At 42.5% G+C, this 22317-nt stretch overlaps 1 protein-coding gene across 3 annotated transcripts in view; it reads left to right on the top strand.

Moving 5' to 3' along the window:
• Window positions 1-22317, top strand: part of Tbc1d2b (TBC1 domain family member 2B) — a 74539-nt gene that overhangs the window by 27073 nt on the left and 25149 nt on the right. For all 3 annotated transcript variants that reach the window (XM_047538568.1, XM_047538569.1, XM_047538570.1), the window contains 4 exons: window positions 1086-1254; window positions 13880-14043; window positions 17500-17729; window positions 18410-18793. In XM_047538568.1, the coding sequence (XP_047394524.1) occupies window positions 1086-1254; window positions 13880-14043; window positions 17500-17729; window positions 18410-18793 (947 nt within the window). The remainder of the gene's footprint in view (window positions 1-1085; window positions 1255-13879; window positions 14044-17499; window positions 17730-18409; window positions 18794-22317) is intronic.

The following is a 22317-nucleotide window of genomic DNA, read 5'->3' as shown; positions in this document are numbered from 1 at the left end:
GTCAATTTGTTGTAATGTGGCCTTATTTATTTATTTGTTTGTTTGTTTATTTTTGTGGTGCTGGAGATTGAACCCAGGGTCTTATGCATGCAAGGCAGGTACTCTGCCAACTAAGCTATCTCCCCTACCCCCAAAAGCAAATATTTTAAAGATATATTTTGAAACTTGATTGTACTTTAGCATTAGTGCATTTGCCTGTGAATTTCCTGAACTACTGTCCTGTGAAGTTCAAACTTATTTTTCCAGTGTCACTATTTGTAAACATTAGCAAGTATGTTAATATTTGTATTCTTCCCACTTTCTTAGAGGAAAGGAAGTGGAGTATAATCTAATCCATGCTTTGCTTTTTTTCACATAGCAATTTATCCTGGGAATTGTTCCTTATCAGTACAGATGAGTGGACCTTGGTCATATTTTTATGCCAGGGTTACTTATCTACAAAACTAGAGGAAAATCCTAGTCTTTCCTCTCTCTGGACCAACTCTATTAATATTTGGTGATTTAGCTGGGTGTGGTGGTGCATGCCTGTAATCCTAGTGCCTTGAGAAGCTGAGGCAGGAGTATTGCAGGTTCAAAACCAACCTCAGCAACTTAGCAAGGCCCTAAGCAATTTAGCAGGACCCCGTATCAAAATAAAAAAATAAAAAGGGCTGGGGGTGATTTGAAGCATATTACAACCCCCCACCCCTTTTTTAAACATGGGTTGTGGGCTGGGGTTGTGGCTCATAGTGCGCTCACCTAGCATGCGTGAGTCCCTGGGTTTGATCCTCAGCACCACATAAATAAAAATAAAGGTATTGTGTCCACCTACAACTAAATATATATATATATATATATATATATATATATACATATATATATATATGTATATATATATATATATATATAAAACATGGATTGGCTTTGAATGAAATGGTTTCAGAACACCAAATACATCCATAGAGTAGAGTATGTTCCTATGTAGTATACATTAAAATATGGCATTATATATGTAGTTGAAATTTATATGTAGTATATCAAGTTAGTGTTTCATGCAGGATGTTAGGTTTCTTTAAGTAACTGACTTTTGTTTGCCTTTCTTTCAGATTTAATTTACCCACACCCAAATGCTTCTGCAGAAAAAGCCAGAAATGTCCTAGCTGTGGAAATGATGCCTGGAGAGCTGGTGGGAGAACAAGCTGCAAGTCAGCCGGCCCCGGGGCATCCAAATTCCATCAATTTTTACTCTTTGAAACAGTGGGGCAATGAGCTCAAGTGAGTCCTCTGGAAGTAGCATATGAAATTGAAAATGGATTATTTCTGAAAATTTTTTATAGCATATGTTATATGTTTGTATATGAAATTATAAAACCACCTTACAGTGATGAAAGTTCTGTGTCTTTTTCAATGTACTTTCCATAGGTCATTCTTTTTTTAGCTTGTAAATAGCCTGCCTATTCTTATCTGATACTGTGCCAAACATTGTCACACTTATGTTTTAATTTAATTGCTTGACTTTTTGAGGTAAGTCATATGCTTGACATTTTACAGAGTCTGAAACTTTCTGAAAAAGTGTGTCTCTAAGGTCACAAGGCTCCCAGGCTGCCAAGCAGAGTTCCTTGCCCCTAGGGCCTTACACCAGGCCCTATCCCCAAACACCAGGGCTGGTTTAGGGCCTGTGCTTTGCATTTCCATTCTCTGCTTGTGCATGGTGTAAGAATGGAGATGATTTTTTTTTTTAATGTTTGTCTTAAAGAAAGCTTTATTGAGATATAATTCACACACCATGTAATTCACCCATTTAAAATATACAGTATAGTGGTTTTTAGTATATCTAGAGAGTTGTGGGACCATCGCCGCAGTCCATTTTAGAACGTTTTCATCTATTCATTAGTAATCCCTTCCTATTTCCCTCACCCCCTCCTCTTTCTCACCATCATCCATGGGCAACCACTAATCTTTCTGTCTCTATGGGTTTGTTTATTCTGGACAGTACTTTTAATTGGCATCATACTCTTTGAGACCTTTTGTGTCTGGCTTTTTTCACTTGGTATAATGTTTTCAAGGTTTATCCATGTTGTAGCATATATTAATACTTCATTTCCTTTTATGGCCAAATTATATTCCCTTCTGTGGTTATACCATATTTTGCTTATTGATTCATCATTTGAACATTTGAGTTGTTTCCACTCTTTGACTATCCTTTAATAATCCTGCTCTGAATATGTACATGTTTTTGTGTGAATACGTTTTCATTTCTCTTGGGCGTAAACCTAGGAGTGGAATTGTTGGGTCTTATGGTCACTCTATGTATAACCCATTTGTGTGTGTGTGGTACTGGGGACTAAACCCAAAGGTGTTATACCACCAAGTTACATTCCCAGCCCATTTTATTTTTTATTTTGAGACAAGGGTCTAACTAAGTTCTGAGGCTGATCTTGAACCTAAAATCCTCCTGCCTCAGCCTCCCACGTTGCTGAGATTGCAGGCATGCATGATTGTGCCCAGCTTATGCATAACATTTTGAGAAACTGCCAGATTGTTTCCCAGTTGACTGACATTCCCATCAACAGCATATGCAGTTTCTCCACATCCTCACAAACACTTCTTGTTGATTCTAACCATCCTACTTGTGTGACATGATTGGTGCCTCATTGTGGTTTTGATTTGCATTTCCCTAGTAAGTAATGATGTGAAGCATCTTTTTTTGTTGTTGTTTTGCAGTACTGGGGATTGAACCTAGGGGCATTCTGCCACTGAGCTGCATCTTCAGCCTCTTTTTTATTTTATTTGTAATTTTTAATTTTTTTTATTTTGAGACGAGGTCTCACTAAGTTATAGAGACTTGCCTTGAACTTGGAATCTTCCTCCCTTAGCCTCCCAAGTTGCTGGTACAACAGGCATATACCACTGTGCCCAGCAATGTTGAACATCTTTTCATGTGCTGATAGGGTGTTTATATATCTGCTCTGGAGCAATATCTACTCAGACCCTTGGCCTATTTTTAATCGCCTCATTTTTTATTATTGAATTGTATGTGTTCTTTGAATTGAGTCGTTTTTACTTCTTTTTCCAATAATCCATTTGATAGCCACAGAACCTTAAGAGCCCTGGATTAGGTTACAAAATGAGGATTAAGAGAAAGGTTGTAGTGATGATGCTTTATGGGAGACCTGGAAACTTCTTGTTCTGCTGCAGGACCCAGGGTACAGCCAGTCAGCCAGCGGAGCTCCAGAGCCCCCACTGGGTGTTCAGCATGAGGGTAGGGTGACCTTAGCCTCTTTTAATTGCTTTCTCTTTTGTACCTTTGTGGTTGAATTCGGCATGAGAGAGAAGTTAATATTCTGTGTGTTTTTAGTTCTTCAGAGATAGGTGTATATTGGAACTGAGTAGGAAGTGGCAAGGGTCCCCAGGCCTCAGAAGACCAGTATTTGAGAGGGAGATCTCTGCAGTGGGACCTGATCTCTCCTACCTTCTTGGGTAACAGTCCTGCCTCTCTCTTTCCACTCTGTGCCATTCCATATACATTCTGCCATTCTGTCCTCCTTGGATAGCCCTGATTGCATGTCACTGTGCTTCAGAAGAGTCACTGGTAGCTTTCAGCCTGCAGGGTGAGCCCCAGTCTCCCTGGTCTAACACTTGAGGTTCCCAACAGGATCACTGTACTCTATTCCTTGGGCATCTGTTTCTCCAAATTCTCACTCCCTGAGTCCTGGCCATTTGCTGCCTTCCTTTTCACCCTGAACTTAGCTTCCCATATGCCCATCTGCCTGGTGTGTATTTCTCTTCCGATGGCGTCCCACTTATCTCCATATACCTGGGGGAAGCAGGGAGAGGTGAGGTGAGGCTTCTTCTCCAGAGTACCTGCACTAAAGCAGCACTGTCTTCCTATTTCAAGCTTCGGGTAAAGAAGGGAGTTTATGCTTCAAAAAATGTCAGAAAACTATGGAGAGCCTCTCCCTTCATTTTATTGGTTGAAAAGCTGAGTCTTAGGTAAAATGACTTGCTCAAGGTCATAGTGTAAGTGTGTGTTAGAATTAAAAAGCATACCCAGGCCCCTTCGCTGGGGACCCTGCTCCTTCTACCTTTCACTGTAAGACTGCATTTAGAGATCTGCTGATCTGCCAAGTTGTCATACCTGTGTAGCCTTGTCTGACCTCAGAGTTAGATAGTAGAATGAGATGGAGAAAGACCTGCAGTCCTGGGTGCTTTCTGTGTCCTTCAGCTTAAGGCTTTTATTGAGTTCCTCTGCCTAGGAAAAGAAGCACGTATCACTTTCACATGGGACAATTGACAGAATATCTTCAGAATTAAACATCACTCACATTGTCATCTGTCCATTGTGCAGTGTGGCATAGTGATGAGCCAGACTCCTTGAGTTCAGTTCCCAGCTGTGTCACCTAGGAGCTGAATGTCTTAGCAAGTTACTTAACATTCTGCACCTCCATTTCTCATTTGTAAGATGGGAATAGCAGTCATATACTTAGTGAGATAGATTCGATGATGATGTGTTAACATATGTGAACTGCTTAGAACGGTGCCTGGCACATAGTAGGTGATAAAAAGAGTGACTGCCAGGCAGACCCAGCTCATAGAGCTTTGTGGGACCCCTTTATGCATAAGCCTGATGCTCATCAGTTGCCAGAGAGATCTTAGATGTTTATGGGTGCTTTCCCTCCCTTTTCTTTTGTCTCGTTACTTGTTTAAATGTTTTGGGGCTGGGGGGCATAGCTCAGTGGTAAAGCACTTTCTTAGCATGTGCAAGGCCCCAGATTCACAGCACCACAAACGTTTTTTAAAATAATAATAAATATTGCTAATTAAAATGTTTTCAGTACATAAAGAGACTTTTCCCCCCCTGTGGTGCTGGAGAATGAATCCAGGGTCTTATCCATGCTAGACAAGTGCTCTGCCATTGAGCTAATAAAATAAAAACATTTTATTATTTCTAGTCATTAAAGTTTTAATAATAAATGATTCTATTCCTATATTCAAAACAAGTGGCTCAAAAGTTACATTTGTTTTTATGGATTCATAAGGGGACCAGAATTGAGCTTAGTTGGGGCTTAAAGGATAATTAAATGCTTGTCTGTGTTTTCAATCTGCTTATCAGTAGAGTTGAAGCTATAATGAAACTTTGCTGATGAAATGATATTTTAAATTCCCACTGTAGAGCCAGGGTCCACAACTGCACAAGACTAATGGCCCCATGCTCTGTTCCCTCAACTGAGCTGTAGACTTGCCCAAAGTCAACTGGATTTGTTCCTAACTAGTTAATGCCTATTGTACTTGTTATTATAATTATGTCATTTAATGAATTAGTTAGTAAACCCAAAAAATAGCAAAAGGAATTGTTTCAATGAAAAAATAAGTTGTATGCTGGGTATTGTGGCACATGCTTATAATCCTAGCGACTCAGGAGGCTAAGGCAGGAAGATCATAAGTTCAAAGCCAGCCTGAGCAATTTAGCAAGACCTTCAGCAAGTTAGTGAGATCCTGTCTTATAATAAAAAGTAAAAAGGACTAGGGCTGTAGCTCAGTGGTAGAGCGCCCCTGGGTTCAATCCCCGCTACCAAAAAAAAAGTCGTACGCTTAGGGAAAATTTGATAGAGGTGAGTCATTAAAAAATTGCTATGAAGATATGGGTGACATAGTTGTGAAAAAACAGAAAAAAATTGTTAGCCTATAAGAGTCTGTGCTTAGATTGTTTCATAATCATAAGTCTTTGTTCCACTTTGTGTGTATGTATTTGTATTTAGTTGTGTGTGTATATATGTATATATATATTTAGTTGTAGATGGACACAATACCTTTATTTTATTTTATTTTTTAGTGTGATGCTGAGGATTGAACCCAGTGCCTCACCCATGCTAGGCAAGCACTCTACCACTGAGCCACAACCCCCGCCCCTTTGTTCCACATTTTTAAAAAGCATAAAACAGGAACCTGACACCATGGTGCATACCTGTAATAATCCCAGCTCCTCAGAAGGCAGGAGGAGCTTAAGTTTGAGGCAAGGGCTGGGGATGTGACCCAGTGGTTAAGTGCCCCTGGGTTTCCCCTGTACCAAAATAAAATAAAATAAAAAATAAAAAGGGCTGGGGATATGACCCAGTGGTAGAGCACCCCTGGGTTCAGCCCCTAGTACCACTAAATAAATAGGTAGGTAGGTAGATAGGTCAGCAGATCAGTCAGTCGGTTGGTTGTTCAATAAAAGCAAGGGGAAACAGAATTGGAAAGGTCCTGTGATGTCTTATGGTGTGATTTATCCAAGCAAGGATAAATCAGTAGTTCCAGACTTAAAGAAGCAGCCCAGCTGGCTCGCGTCAGTAAACTGGCAGATAAGTATACATTTACTCACATGCACTTGTTTTTTGATACATTTACTTTATTTCCTTTAATAACTTTTTCATGTGACCTACCAACTGTCCAGATCATATCAAATAAAATAACTATCTTGTGGAATTCTGACTGGTCCGGGTTCTGAGCGTACATTCTCAGGAGTGGAGTGTGTGAACAGGAGTGAGAAAGTGTGCTGGGAGTCCTGTGGCAGTTGAGCTTGTTGGGTGTGTGTGGGAGGTGTGCTTAAGCTGCCCCGGCATGACAGCAGCAAGCAGTACCCTGTAGCTCTGTGGGCCTGGGCTGCACATCTCTCTCTGGGTGCCAGGCTGTGCCTGATGCATGACTGGTGACTCCCGGGGTCTAGCTCTGACTCCAGGAGTGGGGTCAATCATAGCTAGTGGTGTTGAATTAGGTTTTGGAATCCCAGTCCTTCTCTTAGCTGTGTGATGTTGAGTTATTTAACTTCTGAGCTTTATTTTTTCCATTGGTAAATGGTGGGTGTAAGAAGGAGATGCTTCACACAGTGTCTGACTCTTTGTAAGTGCTTGACAAAAGGTGGCTACAGGATTCAGTTCTGCAGGCATTGCTGCCCCTGCCATTACTCCAATTCCCCAGAGTGGTAAGTGGAGTGGGCCTCCCTTCTTTGTTGTGTCAGGTGGAGAGGGGGCCTTTTCCAGGTAGGTGTGAAGCATTGCTGACTGGGAAGGTGTGCTCACCCTCAGGCTTGCCTCAGGGGGGTTCTTCTGCTGACTCTACAGTTTTCTGTAGTCTGACCCTTTGTTTCTGCTTCTCTCTTGGCCCCTCAGGCATAGTATAAAAAATTGTGTTGCATGACTGCTGTTCTCAGGAATCTGTTAGAGTTTTGCTGTCGAGGACTGTTCCTGGTGATTCATCTCTTTAGCCCTAGTGCACAGCAGCCCAAAGCAGGTACCCAGATGTATCGTGAATTTGAGGAAGTTGTTCATGTCGTAATGGTAAAGCTGTATTTATTTGTATTTTCCTTGTTGTAAGGCACAGCTCTATCTTTGCCAAGAAGGAAGGGGAATATAGTCACCATGCAGCCGCCTCACACAGACGTTTTCAAAGCCAGGCCTTTTAGAGAGGGAAGCATAAAGGAAGGTGACTAGCTTCTGGGGCTGTGGCATTTCAATGACTGCAGGAAGTTGGCAGGACTGTGCATGTGTTGCTGGCATCAGTGCCCAGTCTTCCTGACAGCTCCCTGGGGAGCACGAGGTTGTGCTTAGCAGTCCTCTTGATCTCAACTCTATCCACACACTTATAGGGACCTTCTCATTAGAAGGGCCACAGTTGCATGACACTGATCCATGGATTCTACTACAGTCATTAAAAAGTGATAACTTCTGCATAGAGACTCAGACACCTTAACTGTGGCTGGGATGTGTAGTCATCAGACTGAGCATAGGAACCTGGGCTCAGAGAACCTCAGTGCCTTGTCTGGGCCACCAAGGGAGCAATTGACCCAGACTGTCTATTACATTTCCTGTTGGGGTCTAATAAGCGGTCTGTTTACATTCTGCCAGTCCTGGGTCCACCTATTGCAGGGGCTCTATTCTCAGTGGCCTGAATCAATTCATTTATCGTCTCAACCTTCTAGAAGCTTCTCATTGCTTTAGGTTGGAGGCTGTGCTTCTGAACATGCTGCTGAATGTGGCCTTCAGAGTCCAGGGGGGTCTGACACCTATCCTCTCTGTTGCAGGTTCACTTGGTTTCTTTCAGTTCTCTAATTGCACCATCTCCCCTCCAGGACTCTGCCTCTGGCAGTCCCTTTGTGGGGAGGGCTCTTTTGCCTCTTGGTTCTTCCTGCTCACCCTTCGGGGGAACCTCACAGCAGTGCTTCTCTCCTTCTTGGTCCTTGCCACCATTTTTAGTTATCTGGGGTCTGCCTCCCTTACAAGACTGGGATCTCCACTGTGACAAGGGCCCTGTCTTTCCCTGGGGTTTCTCCAGCATTTCACATGGTGCCTGGCACACGATGGGTTCCAGAACCCGAGCAAGGGTGATGAAAGAAGGACTCCGCACTCTTACTGGGCAGAACTGCTCTGCTTCTCTTGCCACTTGAGACTTGTCTCTCTCCTACCCTGTGCACATGTGGGTTGCACTGTTCACTCCTACCTGTCTTAGCCTTGCTCCCTCCCTTGTTAGGACTTCAGGGCTTTGCATCAAGGTCCTTACCATTTGGCCTCCTGGGAATGGTATTTACCTCTCATATCACTGGTCACGTTTTTGTCAGGAAACCCATAGCAAATATGATATGTATACTATTGGTGTGTGCATATAACTGAAAATTGTCATTGCTGCATTTAGAAGAGTTAAGTATTATTTTCTCTGTCAGTCTCTAAAAACATGCTCTTTATCTGGATGTGGTGGTGCTTACCTATAATCCCAGTGACTGGGAGGCTGAGGCAGGAGAATCGTAAGTTCGAGGTGATCCTCAGCAACATAGCAAGTCCCTAAGCAATTTAGCATGATCCTATGTCAAATTTTTAAAAAGGGCTGAGAGTACAAGTCAATGCTAAAGTACCCTGGTTTAATTCCCAGTACCCCAAAACAAACAAACAATCAAAAAAACAAACAAAAAAAAAACCCCACTCTTCATGTCCCTGAAAATTGATTTCATAGCTTCTTCCTTTAATGTCTTGGCCTCCTCGTGGCTTACCATCCACAGTTTGGGACACATTGCTCTGAAGGACTGCCCTACCCTGGGAGTGTAACCTGGTGTTCCTTCCCAGTCACCTTTCCCCAGTCCTCTTCCCCTCCACTGTGTGGCTGCTGGGAGGACATTCCCTTGAGAGGCAGTCCCTCCCTGCCTGTGAGGTGGGTGTGGTCCTTCCTGGAGAGAGGCAGGCAGGCATGTGAGTCTCTATCACCAGGTGCTGCAGGGTGCAGATGAAGGCTAAACCTAGCATGCTTTTGCTGCCCTGGGAGCCCTGGGGAGGAAGTGGCTTATTCTTTAGGGACATTGGTTGGGGGAGGCTGGTGAGGGAAGGTTTTGCTGTGAAGATGAGTTTGGACATAAGACTTGAGGGATGGGGAGGACCTGCCAAAGGGAAAGGCCAGTGCAGAGCTAAACACATCAGCACAGGGTGTGTTGCATGCATGGTGTAAGCTGTCATGCCAGGGGCTTGAGGCACTGATGGCAGCAGTGAAAACAGAAGAGGAGCTGGAAGCCAGGGAGGTCCTGGGTGGAGGTGGGAATGTTCTTTGACCATGGCCTGTAGTCAGAGGGAAGAAACTGAATGGTGGCCAGGGCAACCTGCTTCCTTCCTGACCTTCAGTGTCCAAGAAAATCCAAGCTCTGCCCCAGTGTCTCATCCCATCACTGGAGAGGTGGGGGTGCTGCTTGAAACGTGGTTCATGGAACTGTTAGCTCTGGAGAGATTTGATGAGCCATTTCCCAACACTTATCAACTTTTAAATTCCAGCTGATTACCAGAATTGAATATATTATTACTGTTTTAGTTGGACTCTTTATGTAGAAAAATCAGTGTGAAATCTGGGAACCTGGAAAGGCTTTCTTAGTGGTGGTACAGATTGCTGATGTTGGTTTAAGAGAGCTCAGGCTGGAGACTGCAGCCTTTAAGGTAACTGTTTTGCTCCTAGTGCTGACTTTCGACTGCAGATCAGAGCAACTGAGTGTCTTTTGGGCAATACAGCAGGCCCTAGCATGAAGCCTGGAGGGTCATTCAAGTCCTTTTCAAAGACTCCTCAAACCAGAGTTGGGTATTTGGGAGCAGGCACAGTTGAAAAATAACAGAAACCCAAAGAACATCATGTAAATGAGCTGTGGACACCACCATACAGAGCACAGGCTGCATGCATGGTCACTTCATGGTCTCTGCTGGGCAGCGTGGGTGGGACAAATGTGTTTGAGAAATGTGTACTGTAATGACCCCCTTGTTGCATAATCACAGAATTGGGTTTCACAATGGAAGTGCTCACCCGGGAATTGGTTAATTGTGTTTAGGCTTAAAGAGACTTTCACTTTGAGCCTGACCTCATGTCTTCATTACCCAAGGCTTGGCAGGTGGCACTGTACCCCCAAGGCTGTCCCTCAGCTGCAGGTGAGAGTGTGGCTTTGTGCAAGAGGGCCTTGCGACAGACTGGAAACTGTGAAACCCCATAAGGGGAAGGAGGGTGCAGAGCCATTGAAATCGCCGTTCTTCCTGCCCAGGCCTGTGGGTGTCTCCGCTGCTCTCATTTCTCCTTCCTGCATTCACCCTTTAAGAACCCAGTGAGCAGAGGAGGACACAGTTTGAAGCCTGGACAAATGGCAAGGAAGATTTAACTTCTAAAGTTGGTGGTGAATGGTAACATGCCACTAGAGGGAAGACCATGGTGAGACCCTGCCATAGGCAGGGCCACTGTATCTTTGTAGTGTGGCAAGACTGGGGCAGCTAGTGCTAGGCAAAGTGATGAACCAGTTGTGTCAAAAAATGAGCAGAAGTAGATCGAGCCTTTGTGAGAGTTTCTCTTTTCTTCCAGAGAACCTATTTTAAAATATTTTTCTTCACAGTACTGTGTTTGTAAAATTAGTTTACAACAATATCTTGCTCTCTGGGTTATTGTAGGGAATTGACTAGAACCCCTCTGTGTGGTTTAATTGGATAACTGAAATCACAACCAGCCTTGAGGTTCCAAATCCCAGTGAGGAAGCTGGATGCAGCATAGCAAAGAAGTTTCCCTGCTCAGGTTCCCTCCCTGGGAGCCGAGCCTCCTTAGTCCTGCGTCCAGGAATTGGTCTATCTTAAATAGGCACTGAGTGCTTATCTCTGTCTTTCCAACAGGTTTAGTTGTATTTTTCAATGTAGCAACTGCCCCATCAGACGTTAGACCTTATAGTGTAGCAAAGGACTTTAGAGTCAAAGAGTAGGCTCAGCCTGATCATGCCACAGGCCAGTGGTGTGGTTTAGCCACACTACTTCTGCATGTTCATTGAGATAGTGATGCTTGTCCCATGTTCCAGTAATTTGGGTTAGGTAAGGTAATTCATGTGAACATGCCCTTCTCCCAGCCCTTCCAACTGCTCAAGTGATTTTTAGTTGAAAAGTTGAATTAATATGAGATGTCTCTTTATAGGAAACACATACATTTTGGCCATTTAGCAATGAAAATTTGACAGTTCCTTTCTTTCTCTTGCAAATTAAATTTACATTTTAAAAACATTTTGGATTATTGGTTTAGGGCAATTGATTATGATGTGCCATGGTCCAGTTTTCTTTATGATTCCTGTGCTTTAAGTTTGTTAAACTTCTTGGATTTATGGGTATATAATTTTCATCAAATTTGGAAACATTTTGGTCATTATTTCTTCACATACTTTTTTGTTTCCCCTCCTACTCTCCCTCAGGGACACCAATGACATGTATATAGGCTGCTTGATGTTGTTCCATGGTTCACTAATCTGTCCATCTGTCTGTCTTTTCTCTCTGTTTCATTTGGGGTAGTTCGTATTGCAGAATCATCAATTCTACTTATCTTTCCTTCTTCAGTATCTAGTCTGCTGTCAATCCCACCCAGTGTTTTTTCAACACAGATATTGAGGTTTTATCCCTAAAAATATGATTTGGATCTTTTAAACATCTTCCAGGTACAAAACATGTTCAGTCTTTCTTCTAGTTTCTTGAACATGAGAAATCATTATAATGTTTAAAGTCCTTGTCTCCTGATCTTATCATTTATCACTTCTGGATCTGTTTCTGTTGATTGAGTGTTCTTGTTCTGAGTGGTGTTTTTCTACTTTTTAAACTGAATACCAGATAGTATGAATTCACCTTTTTTAAAAAATATTTTTAGTTACAGATGGATACAATACCTTTATTTATTTATTTTTATGTGGTGCTGAGGATCGAACCCAGTGCCTCACATGTGCTAGGCTAGTGCTCCACCATTGAGCCACAACCCCAGTCCAAATTTTACCTTTTTGTGTGCTAGATTTTGTTTTGTTTTGTTTTCCTATAAATATGCTTGAGCTTTGTTCTTGAATAAAATGAAATTATTCAGAAACAGTTTGATCCTCTTGAAATTTGCTTTTAAACTTTGTTGGTATAATGAGCACATTCATTAGTCTGATATTATATTGGTAACCCTTCTGAGCACCCTATCTGTGAATGGTGAGGTTTTCCACTCTAACTGGTGGAATGAGGTACCTCTCCTGGCCTTGTGTGAACCTCAGGGATTGTTCCCCTTGCTCCTCTCAGGTGGTTATTTCCCAGTCCTCTTAATAACTCTCTTATACACAAACCCTGATCCGTACTCAGCTGAAAGCACAGGGACCATCCAGGATCTCTGCAGCTTTTCCTCGAGCAGCTCACCCATCTCGAGTTCTCTGGTCCCTCTACCCTGGGCCTCTTGCTTTGTCTTTTCAACTCAGGGAGCTTCAGGGCTCTTCCAGGGCCTCCCTATATACTCCATGGCCTGGAAACCCTCTCTAGGCAGTAATCCAGGGCAGTGGTGGGGCCCACCTCAATTATTTTCCCTCTCTCAGGGATCATTGTCCTGAGATGCATGATGGCCAATGCCTGGAAACCATTTTTTCCCTTGTTTTGTTCAGTTTTTTAGTTTTTCAGGGGAGTGAGTAAATCCAGGCCCTGTTATTCCATCTTCACTAGAAGCAGAAATTCAAACCTAGTTTTTAAAACTTCTAATGAAATATTCTTAGCACACAGGCAACTATATAGCATATTGACTACTTGGGTAGTCATTACCCAGCTTTATAACTTTCTCTTATTTGTGCTGCATTTTGAGAAACAAAAATATTGTAAATGCAGTTAAAATTCTCTCTTCATGATCCTATTCTTGCCTTGCTCTCTACACAGTTAATCGTGTTCTATAATTGATGGTTGTCATTCTTATGTGGGTTTTTTAAACTATACACATATAGGACACTATATGTATGTGTCCTAAATAATCTGTTAATAATGTTATCATGAGCATTTAAAATAATTTCATGCACTACCTATTTTTCAGTTTCCTTTTTCGTCAGCATTAAAGAAACAGTTCTCCCCGTGATGCATGTAGCTCTAACTGCAATATACATGTTCCACAAGGATAATACTCTTGCGATTTTGTTCACTGTGGTATCCCAAGCACCCAGATAGTGCCTAATACATAGTAGGCATTCAATAAATATTAAAATGAATGAATTCATTTTAAGTGCTGTATAGCACTTGATTATATGAATTTGCTACAGTTTATTCTGTTGATGGATGTTTAGGTCATTTTACTTTTTTTTTTTAAATACTAGCAGTGCTGCAGTGAATGTTCTTGTGTCTTCTTATGAACACATATAAGAGTTTCAGAAAATGCTAGGATCTTGGAGAGGTACTTCTTCCACTTAATGGTGTACTGTTGAATTACACTACATGATAAAAGTACTGGTTTATGTTCCCACCAGCAATGTATAAAATTTCCCATTTCTCCATAACCTAACCACCATTTGGTGTTTTCTGATCTTTTAATTTTAATTTTTGTGAACAATGTATACTTGTTTTACTTTTCCATGTTTTTAAATAACACGTTCCTTTTTTTTTCCCAATAGAAATTCAATGTCATCTTTCCGTCCTGGGCGAGGGCATAGTGATAGTCGGAAGACTGTGTTTTATACCAATGAAGAGTGGGAACTTTTAGACCCACCCTCTAAGGACCTGGAGGAATCCATGGTACAAGAAGAAAGAAAGAAGCAGATGCCTGAGGGAAACAAAGGTACAACATGTTCCTGTGCTCTGTCTCTTTCTCTGCTGCCTTCTGTTAACCCTGTGACATGGGAGTTACTTTATTGGTAGGTATTTCTAGAAGTGTAGGACCCAACAGGGGCTTGTGTTCTCCCTGTGGGACATAAAGTATAAAGACTTGAAAAATGAAATGCTATAAGAATAAATGACTAGTCCAATGACTGTTAACCTTTTCCAGGAGATAGAAGATCTGGAAATCATGTTGCTCTATATGGAAATATTAATTTAAAAAGCTTTATTTACAGAAATTGGAGTTGTATTCAGATGAAGAGAATATAGTGTCATCAATTCTGGTATACACATTGTGTTAGTCAGCTTTTCATTACTGTAACAAATACCTGAGGTAATCAACTTAAGGAGAGAAAAGGGTTATTTTGACTCTTGGCTTGGGGGGTTTTAGTCACTTGCTCATTGCTTTGGGCCTGTGGCAGCACAGCATGGCAAAAATGTGTGGCAGAGTAAAGCTGTTCACTTCATGTCCAGGGAGGAAAAAGTATTAGAGGAGAAAGGGGCTAAGATCCCTGGAGTGGGCATACTCCAGTGACCAAAAGACCTGCCACCAGGCCCCACCTCTTAAAGTTGCTACCACCTTGCAGTAATACCAAGCTGGGGACCAAGACTTTTTAGCCTTTGGGGATATTCAAGATATAAGCTATAGCACCCATCACCAGCTTTCTTAGTTTTGAACTTATAGTCTCTCTTATTCTGTCTTTGTCTCCTCTCAGCTTCTACCCTTTCTTGCACACACCACCAAGCTATATTATTCTAAATTCTGGACATTTGTAAATACTTAATAGGGATCTCTAAGAGATAACTCTTTTTTAAAAAATTTACAACTATAGCTTCAATTATTACATCTGAAAGCAGTTATAGTAAATCCTTTATAGTGTCTAAGTCCCCAGTTGTTTCATAAGTATTCAGTTTGTTCAAATGAAGATCCAACCAAGGCTCACACTGTGGGGGTTTCTCAGCCATGTCCCGCATGGATGAGAAAAGGGTTAACTGCTAGAGGACGATGTTGACTATAAATCAATCAATTACCCATAAACCTATCTAATTAATAAATCTTCAAGAGCCAATACTCTTTAAATGAGAGGGGGCTTGATGGATCTGGCCATACCAGATCTGGCCTCTAACAACATGAAGTAGCCCAACCCTCTTATTTATAGTCACACAGGTACAGGGACCTGGAATGGGAGGGGCTTCTTCTGTGATAAACAGAATGGGGTGGAGTTACAGGAACCAATTTGCTTAGGGAAACTATCAGAACCAGAGAACCACTCCCACATAGCACCTTATACTCCTTGGGGATCTGGGACAGTCCTTCCTGGTAGCCAGTTCCTGGAAGTCAGGCCTCTGTGTTCCATGGCTCAACCTTGTCTGTTCTGCTAGATAAGGATGGCTCCCCACATCACACGTTGTATTTAGTGACAAGCCTTCTTAAGTCTCTTTTATCCAAACCGCTTCCTTTCCCCTTCCCTGCCCCCTGCCTTATGTGTGGAGGAAATCAGATCCTCAAGCTAAGACTTTCCCACCTCTGGATTTTGCTAACTGTATATTTTGGGGTGGGAATGGTGATCATTTAACATATTCCTCCATTCCTTGCATTTCCTCCATGCTGCTAGTCATAGCTAGAGGCCTGCTCAGATTCAGGGTTGACTTTTAATTTGAACAAGACTACATTTTCTTGGAGACAGGGTGCTATTTACTTGCTGTTGCATCACCTCTGGAGCCACACCATGTCTGGTTTTTTCTCTGATAATATTTCAGTTGATCAGGGTTTAGGGGGATCAGTCTGGTCCTTTCATAATATTCTCCATGAGCCTTTTGCTTAATGATTGTAGTAGACATTCATAATCTAGATTCACTGATTCATTAAGGTAGTATTAGTATTTTAAACAAAATTACAATAAATAATTTTGAAATTTTGCCTTATGCTTGATTCAGAATGGACCAGCAAGAACAGGAGGCATAATTTTGGGAAATCTTTATAGGAAGAGCAAGGATTTACAAAAGGATTTTTTGTCTCCTGGGAAAGGCCATCCATAATTCACTTTGAGAGGGGGCTTACCTCATGTTCCATAGAACCATGTTGTGAAACCCACCGCCCATGTGTCATAGTGTACTTGGTAGCTGGTGGAACACTAGCTGCCCAGGGCATGACCGTCAATGGGAGTACCCAGGACAGTCTCACTGTGACCTGGGAATGCTTCCTGGAAGAATGATTTGGACTGGATCTTTTGATCATTGAAAATGAGCACTCTTCCTCTGACTTCTAGCAGAAACAGAATGAAACGGAAGGCATGAATGTGAGCAAGATTGGGAAGGGTGAATCAGTGTGACTAGTGCCTTGGAAGGGTTGAGAATCTCTCAGCACTGTTGGAGAGTGTTTTGCTAACTAGCAACAGCTGTTTCAGCTTCTGCCCAGCCCTACTTTCCTGTGAGGGAGAGCTCTTTGAAACACACTGATGTCTTTGGACTTTGATCTTCCTTGATTTGTGAGCATTTCCTGTATCAACTCTAATAATCAGTTCACCATCTTTATTGTTCATGTTATTTGTAGGAAGCAGACTACCCTTCCTTGTCTTTTTTCCCTCTGTTTTTAAGTAAACTTTATCTCAAGACATCATATACAGAAAAGTTCACAAGTGAGAGTTGCTTCATGAATTGTCACAAAGAAAACACACCATGTAACCAGTGCTTGCGTAGGTGCCAGCTGCCAACTGCCCTTTCTTCCAGGGACCACTGTGCTGCTCCCAGTTTTAGATAAATCAATTTTTACAGTATATGCCCTTTTGGGTCCCCTATTTATATTTTGACTTATGTATTTGATGCCGTCTACACTAAAATTTATTTGGATTGCATGATATTTTAAAAATACTCATTTTTGCTTAAAGTCATGGCTTTAAAATATGTGTTTATAATTCTTAAAAATATGCATTTGGTTCTTTTTTAAACAAAAGACAGATTAGCAAAAATAGGAAGCCAAGGATCCCTAGTATGTCTTTTCTTTTCTTTTTTTTTTTTTTTTTTTTTTTTGGCAACAAGAATTCAACCACTGAGCCACATCCCTAGCCGATTTCATTTTTTTTGTCTTAAGACAGAGTCTTGCTAAGTTGGTTAGGGTTTTGCTGAATTACTAAGGCTGGCTTTGAACTTACAATCCTCCTGCCTCAGTCTCCCAGGCTGCTAGGATTACAAGTGTACGCCACTGTGCCCAGCTCTAGTATCTTTTAAAGTGACCACCTGGTAGTCTTCTGAGGAGAGATTCAGTGGAGACATTATCTTTGGTTTGATCATTCTCTAGAATTATGAGGATGGTGAATACAAACTCCCAGGAGGGTGATTCATTAGAACACTATTTTATTGTAGTTTCCAAATGGAAGATTTGGCCTGCTCTTAAAAAAGCAAGTTTTGTTTTATGTAGGAGTAACTGCCTCAGGATTCCCCTTTGACTTTGGACGTAACCCCTACAAAGGAAAACGCCCTTTGAAGGACATAATTGGATCATACAAAAATCGTCACAGCAGTGGTGACCCTTCCAGCGAGGGGATGTCAGGTGGTGGCATAAGCAAACCAGCCTCTGAGTTGCAGCTGCAGGTTCAGAGCCAGCAGGAGGAACTGGAGCGACTGAGGAAGGACCTGTCCAGTCAGAAGGTAACTGACCTTCAGACTTCTGTCTTACCCCACTTGTGCAGGTCGAGACCAAGGAGGAAAGCCTGGTTCACGGTCCATCTCCCAGGAGGTGCTTCTCCCCTAGAACTTCATGTTGCAGTGGCACCATGCTGGGCTCTACCACTCTGCCCAGTCTTTGAATTTCCAGGGAGAGAGAAGGTCCCTTAAAAGAGGTCACAGGACAGTGCTCTCAGCAATTTCACCCAGTTCTGCCCCTGAGGCCGACTCCCTAAATATGGCTTCAGCCCAGAGTTCTTTAACAATTTAAAGAGTTTCCATGTCCTGTTGAACAGCATAGTTTCTTTATGAGCTGATCAAACCAAATTAAACTTAACTGCTCAGCAGTTCAGTGAATCTCAGAGCCCAGAGTCTCTAATACTGATGAATATTTGCCAGGAACCAATGCTAATTACAGTATGCACTCCATTATTTCCTGTTTCCTATTATTGTTCTCTACAGTCAGTCTTCATGGAGTAAATATTTTTTTTCTTTCTATTTTCGAGATCTTTCAAGAGGAAGTTCAGTATTAAAATGTTTCCAGTAAAGTTTTTGCATTTCCTCAAGTTCCAATGCTTGCTCCCTATAGCCTTGTCATCATTTCTGCTTTTCCTCCCTGCCTTGGCTCTCCCTGCCCTTCACCTGATCTTCCTCTTGGCTCCCAGGAGCTGGTTCGGCTGCTCCAGCAGACAGTCCGATCATCCCAATATGACAAGTATTTCACAAGCAGCCGACTCTGTGAGGGGGTCCCTGGGGATTTGCTGGAACTTCTCCATCAAAAGGACGACCAGATTCTGGGGCTCAGCAGCCAGCTGGAGAGGTTCACCCTGGAGAAGGAGAGTCTCCAGCAGGAAGTGAGAACACTGAAAAGCAAGGTGGGCGAGCTCAACGAGCAGCTGGGGATGCTGATGGAGACCATCCAGGCCAAGGACGAGGTCATCATCAAGCTCAGCGAGTCTGAGGGCAGCGTGACTTCTCCCTCTTCTGGGCCTGGCTCCCCCTTGACCGCCCCAGTCAGCAAGGACCAGCTGGAACTGGACAGGCTGAAAGTAAGCGCAGCGTCTGATTCCTGTGACAGAGATCCAGAAACCAGTGAGCTCCATCACATCCCACAGGCACTGGCCTCTGTCAGATAATTTGTTGAGACAACTGAGCAACTGTGCCCTTTTTTGGGAGGGGGGACAAGTGTAACAGAACTTCTGGTTAAGTAATAATCGTTTTTTAAAAACTTATTATTATTATTTACAGTGCTGAGGATGGAACCCAGTGCCTCCTACATTCTAGACAAGTGCTGTACCACTGACCTACATCCCCAGCTATAGTTAAATAACTCTTGACATTCTAAGGAGCATCTCTGATAAATGAAACTTTTGGTCCAACACTGTTGCCATTGCTTGGAACAGTTTCAGGTAGCTAGAACTTCCCTTTCTATTTATACCACCCACAGGACTTCATTATTCCACAGAACCTATGGAGGCCATCTCCTGCCCCTTCTAGGTACATGAATATACCTACAAACTTAATTTGTCAGCCCACCACAGGACATAACACAGGCCTTGGCAGGAGCATTGTTCCCAATAACTAGTGTAGGACCAATTGGGGAGGTGGACCTGCAGGCCTGGGAAGTGGCCTGTTAGGCTCTGCCCAAGCTAGGAAGGGTCCTGACACTTAGAAGGGAGGTCAACATCTCTCTCTGGGCTAGCCCTGGTGTGGGAATCTGTTTCCTGAACCACAGTGACTCTCCAAGTCACACCTGGGGTGGTGGCCAGCAGACGAGGGAGGAGAAGCCCCCAGCTCTTATGGGACACAAGGGCAATTCTCCTTATGCCTGCAGAGAAACTTGTTGGTCCAGAGGGGAGAACTGAATGGCCCTGTACCACTGTCAGGCCATAGAAAGTGTCACCAAATCTTGCTGCCACCAGTTCAATTCCTGAGACCTCTGTTGGAAAGGTTTCAGTTGGACAAGTGTCCCGTAGGACAGGGGAGAGCCCAGGTAACCCCAGTGGACCCCAGGTAAGTCTGTAGCTACCAATCCCACCTGGCCCCAAAGTGTCCCTCACTCTCTTCTTGCAAATAATTTGGCTCCAAGGATGCATGCCCCCACAAATGGAGTTTGCCCTTGAAGGGCAAAGGTTTGCTACTATCAAAGTTATTACTGGGCATACACTTCAAGCCTTGACATTTCTTTCAGATACTGGCAACAAATTGAATGAGTGAATGATGAGCAGGCCAGGGACCTTGAAAACAGTTTCAAAATGGAGTTTAAAAACCCTGGAATAACAGCAGCATTTTTGAAATGGGTAGATGGTCTCTCACAGTGACCACATCTCAGTGACACCATCCCCTGGATATTGGAGGCTGTGAAGATTTGTTAGTAAAACAACAAAAACAATAGATTATTGTTAGTAAAACAATACAACAACAAAAACCCAGTATAATTTCTTTATACTTAAATGTACTAGAAAAATAACCTCTGTAAAACAGAGGCCTTGGTTAGTGTTACCAATAGAAGTCAGTTTTGTTTACATACACAGCTTTGACTATCCCTGACCCTAATAGACATCCAGTCAGTAATATACTTGGCTAATACCAGTTGAAATTTACATTTTGCAAGCTTGTCTGTTTTTGTAGTTTGTGGAGACTAATGCTAGAGCATTGAGTTTCCAGGCTGTGATGGGCCATGCTGGAGTGGAGAAGTGTGTGGGGCAAGTGTTCCCAGGGAGCCAAGCCAGGCATGTGATGCATGTGCCACATGATTGCTGTGACTCCGCATGGCTCCCTTTGGAGACCACTGACAGGGTTTTATCGGAGTGGACTTTCCCCTTCCCTTTCCTTATAGCATAATGACTGGGATGGTTTTGAATCAGTTGTGAAATCTTTTTCCCCAACTTGGCCTGTGGCCTGTGGCTCAAAAATTCCACAACAGTGAGATTAAGTGGGGACAGTTTATTAAGAGACAGGATTCCAGGTGGGAGAGTGTCACCAGCCTGGGTCAGGACCTCATGTTTCCTGACAGAGCTCTACATAGGGCCTGTTAGTGCCAGTGCCGGGAGTATCTGTCCCCTCTGCCATGTAGAAGATGTTCACACCTAATCCACCTCTGCCCTGCAGTGGCCCTGCAAGGACTGAAAGGACTTGAGAGAGGAGGAGGGAGAGCTCAGGGTATGTGTTTCAGCGTGTGTTTTGTCCTTGTCTGGCAGTTCTGGGTTGTGTGGTTGAAGAGAACGTGTTGTTTTCTATTTTGACCCAAAATTTAAAGCGTCTAGATGGGGGAAAAAATATATGGATATAATTTGCATATGTAAATAGCTATTCTGTATTTTTACATTATAAACAAACATAAATGTTTGAAATGTGTTTTTATATTTTTTATTTTTAAGATGTATATCTTTTTTTTGTATATCTTTTTATTATTGCTTACTAGTCATTTTTCTTATTCTGTTATTAGTGGATATGGCCTGTAAAGATTTCTGTCCTTTTGGAACTTACTTTTTCTTTTCTTTTCTTTTTTCTTTTCCTCATGCATTCTAGGCAAGCTCTCCACCACTGAGCTACATCCCCAGTCCTTACTAACTTTTATGTGGACTGACACATGATTACGTTTTGTTTCTATAGTATTTTGAGGTGGGGCAAAATATGGGTCCTGGGATTTTACCACCCTAGTGATTTAAGTACTTTGTCTATTCCACATTTCCTTTCAGGCCTTTTCCATGTACATGTCATTCTCCTGTTTTTGAAGTAGGTAAACTGTAGAATTTCATTCAATAGCACCTGGGTTGCTGTCACTAACAGTCTGGCATGGTCCATCCTCTGGCTGTGCCACATTCCCTTCATCTGTGTCTTCTGTGTTTTGTGAGTATCTTCATGCACACGACTTTTCCTACTTTATACTCTGATCTGTTCATTCAGCCAGGTGCCAGCAGCCTTTGAGCTCTGCATGTGGAACAGTCTCTGTCCTCCTAGAGCTCACAGGTTGGTTTAGAAGGCACAAGCATGAAGGCAGAATCACAGCTATCATAAGCACCAGGAAAGGGGCTGTGGAGCAGTGTAATGGTGATTTATACTGAGTGCAGGCTCTGAAGCCAGGCCTGGCCGGGTGCAAAGCCAGCTTGAGCACTTAGGAACTGTGACCATGGGCAGGTGGCCTCACATCTGCCTTGGTGTGTTCATCTGGGAACCCTGTAGGGCATTGTATAGGTTAAAGGGAGGTGGTCCACATGGGGCCCAAGCACACAGTGCCTGGATTTTATTGTCAGATGTTATCATTGCTGTGCTCACTTTCTTCTTTCTAGAGGACTCTCCTTAAAATAAATGATCTGGATTTACTTAGACTTTAATACAAAGTGTAGTTTAGGAATGATAGTAGAGTGAAATAGACATTATTACCTCATGTACATGTATGGCTGCATAACCGATGTGATCCTACGATATGTATAATCAGAAAAATGAGAGATTACACTCCATTTATTTATGTTCTATCAAAATGAATAAATGTATTCTACTGTCAAAAATAAAATTAAAACTACAGAAAACTTAAAAAAAAAAAGACGTAGATGTGACACAATAATGACTT

The sequence above is a fragment of the Sciurus carolinensis genome, chromosome 2 (genome assembly GCF_902686445.1).
Source record: "Sciurus carolinensis chromosome 2, mSciCar1.2, whole genome shotgun sequence".
NCBI lineage: Eukaryota > Metazoa > Chordata > Mammalia > Rodentia > Sciuridae > Sciurus > Sciurus carolinensis.
Note: the sequence above shows the minus strand (reverse complement) of the source record. Positions and strands in the feature narration are given on the sequence as shown.